Here is a 12622-nt window from a genome sequence, read left to right on the forward strand (position 1 = left end):
CCTGTGAATACACCATAATGACCTATTGAGGAGTAGCCATGGGGGGCTAAATAAGAGGAGACAAACTCAACAGATAGGTCTATAGCCAGGATAACCCCATTGCACCCGGGTGGAGGGTGTATTTCAAGAACATGGGAAGTGATAGATGTGAGAGATAAATGTGGTGAGATATCTGCCTGGTGTCTTCCAATTAAGGACAACTGGCTCTTTTATTACCTGATTTACCACCTCTCCCAGGTTAATTTAACATGGTTGACTACTGAACCAGTGGCTTGGGATATTTGTAGAGCACATTATCATACACAGTCGTCATTCGTTCGTTCATTAGGTTGTATTACATAAAGTAGATTAACACTTCATCATTATTACTCAGCATACAGTTGCAGCGAAAGACAGCTTAGCATTTCAAAGAGCACATAAAGCATCAAAATACATCTCAGATAAATACAGTAGGCAAGTGGGTCCCAAAGTGGGGGTCGGGAAAATATTCTTGGGGTCAGAAGGGGGTCGCCGTAGAAAAAGTTTGGGGAGCCACTGCAGTGAGCCACAGTGTATACAGATGCTGAGTATTTGCAGATGAAATAAAGTTATGTACAGCTAATGCAAGTGAGATAATTGTCTGGAATATGTTCTGTGGATAATTGACGACACAGCGTGGGGATAACAGAAAAAGAATGCACGCCGAGCTCAGTGGTGATGCGGCCACGCCGATGGCTCTGAGTACCACTCAGGGTTACAAAACACAAAATGCAGAATTGAGATTCTGAATGAGAGATTCTGAAGAGAAGATGAGAGGGCAAAAAAAGACGACAGATAATAGGTCTGAGTCAAATTAGGAGGATTTAGCCACAGGGGGGGTCAGAGGGGGTCTATTCATCCCGTTGACTGACATGTGGTGGAGTATGGATAGATCAGTGCTATGCTGCTGGGAATCAATGGAGAGTGGATGGGGATGGGGATGGGGAGGCCTCAATGTGGGGTTGATAGTCCCCCAACACACACAAACACGCATGCACGCACACACACACACAGTTTTTCTCTATTACAGGCACATGCACCCCCCCCCCACACACACACACACTATCTCTCTCTTACCAGCACACAGACAGAAGCAAATGCTCTCTCTCTCTCTCTCTCTCTCTCTCTCTCTCTCTCTCTCTCTCTCTCTCTCTCTCTCTCTCTCTCTCACACACACACACACACACACACACACAGGTTCCAGATCAGTGCTGTGCTGGGTATGAATGGGGAGCCGATGGGGAGTGGAGGCCCCTGCGTGAGGTTGATGCTCTCTGTGGAGAGAGGGCAAAGATTACCCACCGACACACACACACACACACACACACACACACACACACACACACACACACACACACACACACACACACAGCACAGAGACTCTCTCGCTCTCTCTCTCTCTCGCTTTCTCTCTCTCTCTCTCTCTCTCACACACACACAGTCTTTCTCTCTCCTTCTCTCTCTCCCCCTTCCCAGAAGCCCAGGAAGGCTTTCAGGCCGGAGCCGATGATAGATGCACAGGCATTTATCTTCTCGGGTTTGTTTACCAGTCAGACTGCAAGAGGCAGTGTGTGTGTGTGTGTGTGTGTGTGTGCGCGCATGTGTGAGGCATGTGTGAGAGAAAGCGTCTGTGTGAGTGTGTGTTCATGTGCGTGTGTGAGAGAGAGAGAGAGACAGTGTGTGTGTGCATGTCTGAGAGAAAGTGTGTGTGTGTGTGTGTGTGTGTGTGTGTGTGTGTGTGTGTGTGTGTGTGTGTGTGTGTGTGTGTGTGTGCGCACGCGCGTCTGCATGTGTGAGAGAAAGTGTGTGTGTGCGTGCGTGCGTGTTTGAGGCAGCAGTTTGGATGGGGAGAGTGAGAGGGCCAGTTTGAGAGGGCCAGAGTGAATGCATCCGATTTATCATTCACAGCACATCTCAGACAGAGTGACAGACAAAGAGCGAAAGACTGTGTGTGTGTGTGTGTGTGTGTGTGTGTGTGTGTGTGTGTGTGTGAGTGAGAGAGAGACAGAGAGAGAGAGAAAGAAAGAAAGAGAGAGGGAGAAAGTTTGTGAGTGTGTGTAAAGAGTAAGACGCTCAGTGCTTTGTCATTGTCACTGTTGAATGCACAACATGAATGAATGGCCCAAAGGTTGCAGCCCTATAATTACCTGTTGTCTTAAAGCATCACCGGGTGGTTGGTAAAATCAATTAATTTTCCTCTTGTCTCGTTTTATAATAGCCACACCGCAGATCAACAGCTAATGATTCAACACACCAAACCTCTGTGGTTACAACATATACAATAACGAAATTCAGATTTGAGTTTGTGTTTGTTTGTAATGTGTACTACCCCTGCAAAACAAAATTGTCCATATCGGGACAAACAAATCTACTATTACTGAAATGTCAAAAGTGAACAGATGTTTTTACTTTGAATGGTTTTCTGTCTTTTTACACAAAAATATCAGAAAACGGGGAAAAAATGATCTTAAGCCAAGTTTATAAGGTTTACAAGTATGTTGTGGATAAAAAATGCATATTTTATAACCTGCATATGTTTGAACGAGTAAAATGCTGTTTATGTATCTGAAAGTTGTGTAAATGCAACTGAAAAAGAAAAAAGAAAAGGGGGTAAAAAAAAAAACAAGTGGTTAAAAATGCACTACATTACCAAATGTATTTGCTTACCCATCCAAATGATCAGAATCAGAAGTCCTAATTACGTGGCCTGTCCTGGCCTGGAGTATAAAATAAAGCACCTTCATGCAGACATTGTAAAACAATTGGGTTGCTCTTAGAAGCTCAGGGAATTCCAGCGTGGAAGTGTCATAGGATGCCACCTGTCCAGCAAATCCAGTCATGAAATTTCCTCACTCCTATTCCACATCAGACTGGTTGCTTTATTGTAAGAAAATGGAAGAGTTTGGGAACAACAGCAACTCAGCCACAAAGGGGTATAGGCCATGTAAACTGATGGAGAGGGTTCAACGGATGCTGAGGCGCATAGTGCGAAGAAGTGGTCAATTTTCTGTACAGTAAATTGCCACAGAGCTCCAAACTTCATATAAAGCTTACCCCAAGTACAGTGTGCAGAGGGCTTCATGGCATGAGTTTCCATGACCTAGCAGCTGCATCCAAGTCATACATCACCAAGTGTAAGGCAAAGTATCGGATGCAGTGGTGTAAAGATTGGCACTACTGGACTGTACAGAAGTGGAGATGCATTCTCTGGCGTGATGAATCAATCACGCCTCTCCACCTGGCAATCTGATGGATGAGTCTGGGTTTGGAGGTTGTCAGGAGAACAAGTACATTTTGGACTGTATTGAGCGTGACATTTTGTGGAGAAGGAATTATGTGGAGCTGTTTTTCAGGAGTTGGCTTGGTCCCCTTGGCTTGGCTTGGCAATATGCATATGAAGCATCTGAGCTATGAAGCATATGCATATGAAGCATCTGAGCTCGTGAAAAATCGTGAAATCCACCCACTTTGTAGGGAACCAACCAACTTTGAGCAGCTCCAACGGCCCGTGTAAAGGCATGTTCAAGGCAGTGGCGTGGTTTTAACAGATATTCTATTGGGACTAGGAAAATGTTTGGCTTAAACTTTGACACAGCCTTTTCTAGCCTCGACCAGTAGCAAACCGAGGAAGGGGGGTCAACCATGCCGTCTGTATTTCAGATTACCAATGTTGACAGCATCCATGCATCCCCAAACCATGTCAGTCCCACTACCATGCTTGGCTTTTGATTGGATACACTTTATTTTGTAAAACGCACTACCACAACACATGCTTGACACCATCTAAAGTATATTTGTTTATCTTGGTCTCTTCAGATCACACGGCATGGTTCCAGTGATCCATATCCTTGGTCTGTTCATCTCTCTTGAGACCAAGATAAACAAATTTGCTTCAGATGGTGTTAAGCATGTGTGGTGGTAAACAAGTGAGTTTTACAACAAAAAAAGTGTATCCTCTCAATAGCCAAGCATGGCAGTGGGACTGACATGGTTTGGGGATGCATGAATGCTGTCAACATTGGCAATCTGAAATACACCTAAAAGAAACATGCATGTCAACATGCACTGTGACTACTGAAGCAGATCATGATATTCTCCATAGGATTGCATTAAAATCTCACACCAATCTATTTAAGCCAGATGCAGACTCAAAATGTAAAAGTTCAATGCAAAGAAAGGTTGAAACGCACACTGATGACCTCCCTTTTCATTTCGTTTCATTTTGAGACGATTCGAGCAAACACAGCCCCTTCTCTACCGGATTTTCATCTGGGGTGTACTCACTTTTGTGAGTACATGTTCAGACATTAATGGCTGTATTTTGTTTTTTTCTGAGTGAACAAGAAATTGAAGCGGTGTGAAATTTCTGTAATGCTTTCCTGTGAAAAGATATACTAAAAAATCTGCAAAAACTGTGAGGAGTGTATTCACTTTCGTGATATACTGTATGTCCCATGAATATACACAACCCATTGTTACCTGTCTATGTGCGAACTGACGTAACTGGTAGGACAAATAGGGACCAATGTCAAACAAGGTCAAGAAAGTTGCAAATGCATGACAACCACAGCGTTAGCCGCTGTGAGGCTGTGGATGTAGTCCCAGAAAGCCTGTGGTTTTGGAGTCTCCACACAAGGTTCTGTGTGCGGCCATTTACAGGGACTGAGGTTTTTATACGAGAAAACAGTCAACAGTCAACCACACACACACACAGAAAGCAGACTGTTGCGATAGCTGTGGGTCACTGTCAGGTCAGCAATCACTAAGGAAGTTTCCAAACTGTTGCGGAATGTTTACAAGCCCACATGAACTTGCGTGCCTCGACAGCCGTTTTATTTTATTTTTTTAACAGGATTCCTGGCTTTACAGGATTTCTCACAGTGTCATACCAGAGTGGAAAGGGAAAGGCAAATGCAGCTGCAACTGCAGTTTTTTTTTTTTTTTTACCTGATTCTTGCACCCTAGCTAGGTTATCATGGGCAACCCATGATGGCAGATATACGCAAATGGTCAAAAGAAACAAAACACGATGACTTCAGATGGATCGACGATTAGTCATTAACGGTTGAAAAGAGGTCAGGACAGCCATTGTTCATTCCATCATAATGGAGTGTATTCAACACAAACAAAAACAAAACGAGGAAACACTCTTGACTGGTTTTCTGACGCCAGACTACAGGGTTACAAATAGTCTAGTAAACCAAGAGAAGTATGAAGTATGAATACATTTTTTTTACATCCGTTACCAGCATAGGTGGTGTAATTTAAGAATCTGAGGGGTGCTGCTCTAGCAACAGGGGTGCACGCACGCACACATACACACACATGCATTTATGGTGTACGCGCATGTATGCATGCACATTGTTGGCTTCCTGGTCCTGATTAAGATGAAAGTGATCAACTAGACTGCAGACCTGTCTTTACAGCCACTCTGAAGTGTGAGGGGCCCCGTTTAACAAACCACCATAAAACACACACACACACACACACACACACACACACACACACACACACACACACACACACACACACACACACACACACACACACACACACACACACAGGATTTAACACACCGGCTCCACATCATTAGGCCAGTCAAAGACGTCTGCATTAGCACCAGGAATTCCTCCTATAGTAGGAAACACATGTAGTGTAGTTGAGAAATAGGACGTAAAGCCTGCATTAAAGGTGCAATTAGCCTACGCTCAGTGTTGCCAGACGGAATATGTTGAACTATTGTACCAAAATCTCAAAATTATTTTTTTGCGGGACTTTTTCCGAGGAAATTATTGCACATGAACCAAATGACTGTTTCAAGGCAACCAAGTGAACTGAGTGAAAACTGAAATTATCGTATATTGTGTTTTTGATCGTACATGGGACAAAATTATGCTACAAATACCATAGTTATCGTACATCTGGCAACACTGCCTATGTTCTTCTCTATGGCAGGAGGCTCATCAACACACTGAAGAACACTCCATGAACATTCCATGGGCCACGCCGTGTCAGTTCTACCCACCTGGGGGTCCTAGGCGAAATAGAGACATGTGGCTTGCTTGAAATATTTTTGCTGGTGTTAACCATGGCTGGGACTACAGGGGGCAGATTTTGTTGGGGCCTTAGGCAATTGCTTAATTGCCTAATGGTAAAACCAAACAAGATCTGGCTTACGCTATACTTATTGCATCTTGCACACATACAGTACTGCGTGTGTGCACACTCTTCAGCACATGCCTGTATGTCTGTGTCTATTGGTCGTGCATCTGTGTACTTGTGTGTGTGTGTGTGTGTGTGTGTGTGTGTGTGTGTGTGTGTGTGTGTGTGTGTGTGTGTGTGTGTGTGTGTGTGTGTGTGTGTGTGTGTGTGTGTGTGTGTGTGTACTTGTGTCTGTGTTCTTGTTGGTGTGTGTGTGTGTGTGTGTGTGTGTGTGTGTGTGTGTGTGTGTGTGTGTGTGTTGTTAATGTCTACATTAGAATGTTTAGTTTTAACTGCACATTGGACCAAATCTGTGTTAATGCATGTTACAAAGATATGTTACAAAGATATGTTGAGATACAAATATGTTACTCCCTTTGACTTGACTTTTGAATGTTGTGGTTCTACTGTACGTGTAAATAATGGGAGTATTTACTGATTATAAAATCTCTTATTGTGTGTGAGTGTGTGTGAGAGAGTGTTTTAACAGAGCAGACAGCACTGAACAAAACCAGATTTGGGACACTGATATGGCGACTGACCCTCTTCACTTCCATTGTGGTTCCTGCAAAGTGGGTGTACACAGAAAGCACTTTTTTTCTCTTTCTTGCACACACGCATGCAAGCATGCAAGCACGCACGCACGCACACACACACCACAAATGAAAGAAAAGAAGATTCTACTTGCTAGGCATGAAGTATAAAGTCTTCTCAGAAGATACAAAGTCTCCAATGTCCGTGGTCTGGTAGACATCGTAATGATATATAATTGTTTCAGTATGTTGTGCCTGACAAACCACTGACAGATATTGTTTTTTGTAAGTGAAACCCTGAAAACGTACTTTGGTCCCAATGAAGAAAGAATAAAAATGTTTAGCACCACATCAGAAGTAAAATTGTATTGTTTCTTACAAGGCAACGTCCCATTATACAATAGAAAAATACAGTATGTCCAAGCTATGCAACTGAACTATAAACGTATCCTAACAAAGTGCTGTTATTTTCATTACATTGTGGCAAACAATTATGGCGTGCTACTGAATTATTCTGTTATGGCATATAAGGCCGACATCCTGTTAAAATGAATCAGAGTCTTGATAGAACACACATGTCATTGTACCTCTTGGTCTATATCATTTGTGATTTCATTTTGAATGGTTGTTCGTTTTCCTACAGAGTTATATGTTACTGCAGGAAAAAAGGCAGGAGATATCAATCTCAGCAATACAAGCAGCAATTTGGTGTGTAAAAACAGGTGTTATGTTAATGCAAGTAAAGTTATGAAATAAAACACAGTTCAGTGATTGTTCAGTGGTTTTTGTTCAAAATTTGGACTGGCCTTATGAAAAACTGAAAAAAGTTCAGTGTGTGTGTGTGTGTGTGTGTGTGTGTGTGTGTGTGTGTGTGTGTGTGTGTGTGTGTGTGTGTGTGTGTGTGTGTGTGTGTGTGTGTGTGTGTGTGTGTGTGTGTGTAATCTGGCAAAGAGGGCATTTCCTGGTGGGCCGACAGTCATCAGAGGTTGACGCTGTTAGGTTTCCCATGTATTATTAGACAAGCCCACATTTTAGGAGGCATGCAAAAATGTCTTTGTCCCAGACCAACCCTGAGTGTGTGAGAGAGAAAGTGTGTGTTTCCTTTGTAACCTGTTTGTGTGTGTGAGTGTGTGTGCGTGTGTGTGTGTGTGTTTTCTTTGCAACATGAGAGGCACATCAGGTTTTAGTCCACCAGTGATTTCAGATCAGGAAGTCCTTTCAGCTCATAGTCCAGCAGCATCTGCCCATAAGCTTTGCCCTACACAAACATGGAGAGACAACGTCATTTTAGACATTTACGAAATTGTCAGTTATTGTCAGTTTTCACTGAAATTAATTTAGCATCAGTGAGGCAAGACTCATACACGTAAGTTTTATCCTACAGAAACAAGGCATACACAACAAACATTTTTACTTTCTTTTCATGCATCTTCCCATAAGCGCTACCCATAACATTTCAAATTTCAGTTTTCAAGTTCTTCATTAGAGAATAGTGCCTTGAGATGAACATTTCACTTTTGACCGGGTCCTTAAAATTACAGATAAAACACAGACTGACATTGTTACTTTATTTTAATGCTCCTGCCACAAGAAAAAAGTACAACTGGTTTGAATGAGTAAATATTTCTACTTGATTTCACAGAACTATCATTAATACAAGATAATAATTACTACTACTACTACTTGTAAACAAATCTACTTGATTTTATTCTCTTCTACTACAATCACACCATTATTAATAGTATTATCATTATTGCAACATAATAACTAGAAATCCACTCAGAGGGTGCAGATATCTGCCAAGGAAGCTGTTTGATAGAACATTTGACTATGTTACACCCTAATGTTTTCAAGTTTTTCTGCCTTGTTTGTGTGGAGTAATAAACTGGAATTTCAAAATTCGCCCTCTCCCACAATGGTGAAGAATCTTTAAAAAAAATGTGGATCCAGATTGTGATCCGGATCACCAACAAAATTGAATCACTTATTGCTTTTGTCATCTCCAACAACTCCAATTTCATCAAAACCTGTTCATACTGTAACTTTTTGAGTTATCAAACCAACAAGACCGAAAACATAATCTCCTTGGCAAAGATAATATGCAATGAATAGGCACGCCATACAAGTACTACTACTACTTGTAAAAATGTGTTATTTTCTTGTGTGTTTATAAAAATAAGCCCACATGCCTATTCATGGAAATTTAGACCACAAAGCCTAATGTGCATAATGCAAAGTGAACCCAAATGGTTTGTTTGTCTAAATTTAAATCACTTCATTTCCATCCAACTTGCTAATGCACAATTAAGATTTCCTATTCTAACAGTCATAATTCGAGTGCGCATTATAACAAGCTGTATGCAAAACTGGCAAATGACCCATTATGCAGTGCTTGTGTGTGTGTGTGTGTGTGTGTGTGTGTGTGTGTGTGTGTGTGTGTGTGTGTGTGTGTGTGTGTGTGTGTGTGTGTGTGTGTGTGTTTGGTATACCTGAGGGTCACTGCGTAAGGATGCAATTCCTCCCCCACCGAGAGAGTTCTGCAGGAGGAAGTTCAGCCCATTGATGCCGGGCAACTCAAACCTGACAAAGCGCACGCGCACGCGCACACGCACACACACACACACACACACACACACACACACACACACACACACACACACACACACACACACACACACACACACACACACACACACACACACACACACACACACACACAAACTTGTGTTACTATCTTTGTGAGGGCCTTCCATTGACTCCAATGCATGATGCTAGCATTCAAAACTAAGGAATGCTAAACTGTGCCCTGACCAAAACAATCCCTAACCCTAACCTGTCAGTAAACAAATATTTTTGCACTTTTAGTTTTTTCATCAACAAAATAACATATTTAATGGCTGTTAGGACCGACCGAAAAGTCACACAGACACACACAGACACATATAAGCATGTTACTTGATTGACACACATTTACGTGTGGGAACTTGGTTAAACAAAAAGGCTTTTGTGTTCTTTACTAATAAGAGAAGGAGAGATGAGATGATATTTAGGGCCAATGCCATTTCTAATTTCTACCCCTATCCCTTCCCCTTCCCCGTGCCCCTTCAAACGAAGAACTAAGGGGTAGGGCTTGAAACGCAACCCCTATGAATAAGGACACCAATTAGTCACAACTGATAAAAAAGGTGTAATAAAGTCAAATTCCAGTCTACGTAAATAGAACTATACACCTGCCCTTTTGCCTCGCTGTGTAGGGCATTACAGTCATGATTAGTGGATTAAAAAATACTGAAAGAGCTTATTGCGTTTCAGCAGCGGGGAGATTGTCCTGCTGGTGAACTGGTGTTCTGTCGATGTGGGCTGCTTCGTTGAGATGAGCTATCAATAGGCTTTTAATATAGCCTTAAACCCAAACCCTGCTCCTAAACTTAACCCCTATGGGCAGTATTGTAGTGTACTGTAATGGCTTGGTAGGTCTGCTCGACAGCTAGCACATATTGACACGGCACCTGCCCCCGCTGCTGCTCAACCCAGCCGTTCTCCTCTGTGTCGTGTGGCCCCGCCCCCATAATCTGCCTGCAGCACTGTGATTGTCTACCTGGTGACAGCCGGTCGATCGGAGCCGTCTGATTGGATGAGGTGCTGGAAGTACTCCTGCACAACTGCGGCGCTCAGGTACTTCTTCAAGTAGGGGAAGAAGAGAGGATGGCGAGCGATTACTCCTTTATTTACAAAGAAAGAAACAAAATCATATTAATTATTGCACGAAAGGGTGGTGAGCCTTTATTTACAAACAAACAAATAAAAAAGTCTGAAATATTTCAAGAGGATCACTCCTTTATTTACAAAGAAAAACATTTTTAATATTTTAAGAGAGGTTGTGTATGTACAAACAAACAAAACATTTTCAAATATTTTCGGAGAGGCAGTCGAGTAATCACTGTTACATGTACAAACAAACAGAAACACTTTCAATACAATCTCTCTATTCCTGCGAGGACTGCCAAGAGGGTAGACCTGGCGAATCTCAGTCCTGTCCCTTAATAACCTCAGAATGCTTCAGTGGAAATGATTCCAATGCTCAGTGTCAAATAAGCCCTGCAGATTGCCAGATCTCTCAAACACAAGCCTTTTGAATGACCTAATTTGTACCCATAACCTTGATTTTTTTTAACTTGCGACTGAAACCTGGATGGAAAAATCAAATAGCTGTATCAGCCTTATTGAAGCAACTCCCCGCCCACTTAAATTTCATTAGAACTGAAAGGCAGAATAAACAGGGAGGGGGGATAGAAATTATTTCCAAGGCACTGTTTCAATGTCACACTCTAGACTTAGTCATAACAAAGGGTTTGAACGATTGTGCTACCATCAAGGACTTGGCCTTTCTGATGATTATTCTGTTTTCTTTCACGTTTCTATGTGTGTTTGAACTCTGATGGTGGCAAAACATCAGTCTTGGTGCTATTAGACTTAAGGGCAGCGTTCCACACAGTTGATCACACAATACTCCAACATAGACTGGAACACTGGGTTGGTTTTACAGGCATAGTGATAAACTGGTTACAATGGTACATACAAAGAACAAAGTTTTTTTGCCATTGGAAGCCAAACCTCATGTCTCTGAACTGTGGGGCCCCAAGGGATCCATCCTGGGACCACCATTATTCTTTCTGTATATGCTGCCACTCGGAAAATGTATGAAGAATAACTCAATACATTGCCATAGCTGTGCTGATGATACCCAACTCTACGCCCCTCTTAAGTCACTCTATCATTGCATTGACCAAATTAACAACTGGATGTCTCATAATTTCCTCCAGCTGAACACAGATAAAACTAGTAATTGTACTTGGGAAAAGGGGAGGAGAGTCTAAAGATTGCTACAGTCCTTGAAACCAAGGGGCTGAAAGCAAGGGATACAAGTTAAAAGACCTTGATGTCATTATTGACAGTGACTTAAACTCAGTGACCTAAAGACTGACATGAAAGCCATTATTAAGTCTTCATTTTACCACCTACAAAACATTTCTAAACTTAGAGGCCTCATGTCAAAACATAATCTGGAGAAGCTCATACACGCCTTCATTGCTAATAGGGTTGATTACTGGAATAGCCTTTTTACAGGCCTCTTCAAAAAGACCCATCAAACAGCTTCAACTAGTCCAAAATGTGGCAGAAAGGGTTCTTACAAAAAAAAAGAAGTTTGACCACATTACTCCAATTTAGAGATGGCTGCATCGGCTCCCAGTGAGCTATAGAACTGATTTTAAGGCATTACTTCCTATGTTTAAATCATTAAATGGGATGGGACCCCGCTACCTACTGGATATGTTTCAGCAGTATGCACCAACCAGGTCACTAAGGTCAACTGAGAAGAATTTGCTGGTGTTTCTAAAAGTCAAAAGAAAGTGTGGACAGGCAGCCTTTAGCTCCTGCTGTAAAGCATTGGAACCAGCTTCCAGAGGACGTAAAAATGTACACACTATTGATGGCTTTAAATCTGGACTCAAAACTAAGCTGTTCTCAGATGCCTTTCCCTAGCAGCTCTAAATGATGTGGGTCATGTATTCTAATTATTTTATGTTTTACCTCAATATTTTAATTTTCTTTGACTCTTAATTCTTTCTTGTTTCCTTTATTTTATTTCTTATTTTTTGAGAAGCACATTGAATTGTATCTGCATATGAAATGTGCTATACAAATAACTTGCCTTGCCTAGTATGACATTAATACCATCAAAAACTAGTTTCATTAGTGTATGATTTCTCATGACTGGGTAATATGGTTTTGTACACTTCTGAGGACATACAGAATCTAAATAAAGGGTCCTACTACAACTAACCCAAATACTGTAAGTACTGTGAAGC

At 41.8% G+C, this 12622-nt stretch overlaps 1 protein-coding gene across 1 annotated transcript in view; it reads right to left on the reverse strand.

The window, feature by feature from the left end:
* Positions 1-7103: 7103 nt before the first annotated feature.
* The window catches only part of LOC134437150 (uncharacterized), a 51195-nt gene continuing 45676 nt past the window's right edge, over positions 7104-12622 (reverse strand). Inside the window, exons 18-20 of the mRNA XM_063186614.1 lie at positions 10351-10474; positions 9242-9332; positions 7104-8010 (exon numbers count right to left, since the gene is read on the reverse strand). Coding sequence (XP_063042684.1) covers positions 7936-8010; positions 9242-9332; positions 10351-10474 — 290 coding nt within the window. The 3' untranslated portion in view covers positions 7104-7935. The remainder of the gene's footprint in view (positions 8011-9241; positions 9333-10350; positions 10475-12622) is intronic.

The sequence above is a fragment of the Engraulis encrasicolus genome, chromosome 21 (genome assembly GCF_034702125.1).
Source record: "Engraulis encrasicolus isolate BLACKSEA-1 chromosome 21, IST_EnEncr_1.0, whole genome shotgun sequence".
Taxonomy (NCBI): Eukaryota; Metazoa; Chordata; class Actinopteri; order Clupeiformes; family Engraulidae; genus Engraulis; species Engraulis encrasicolus.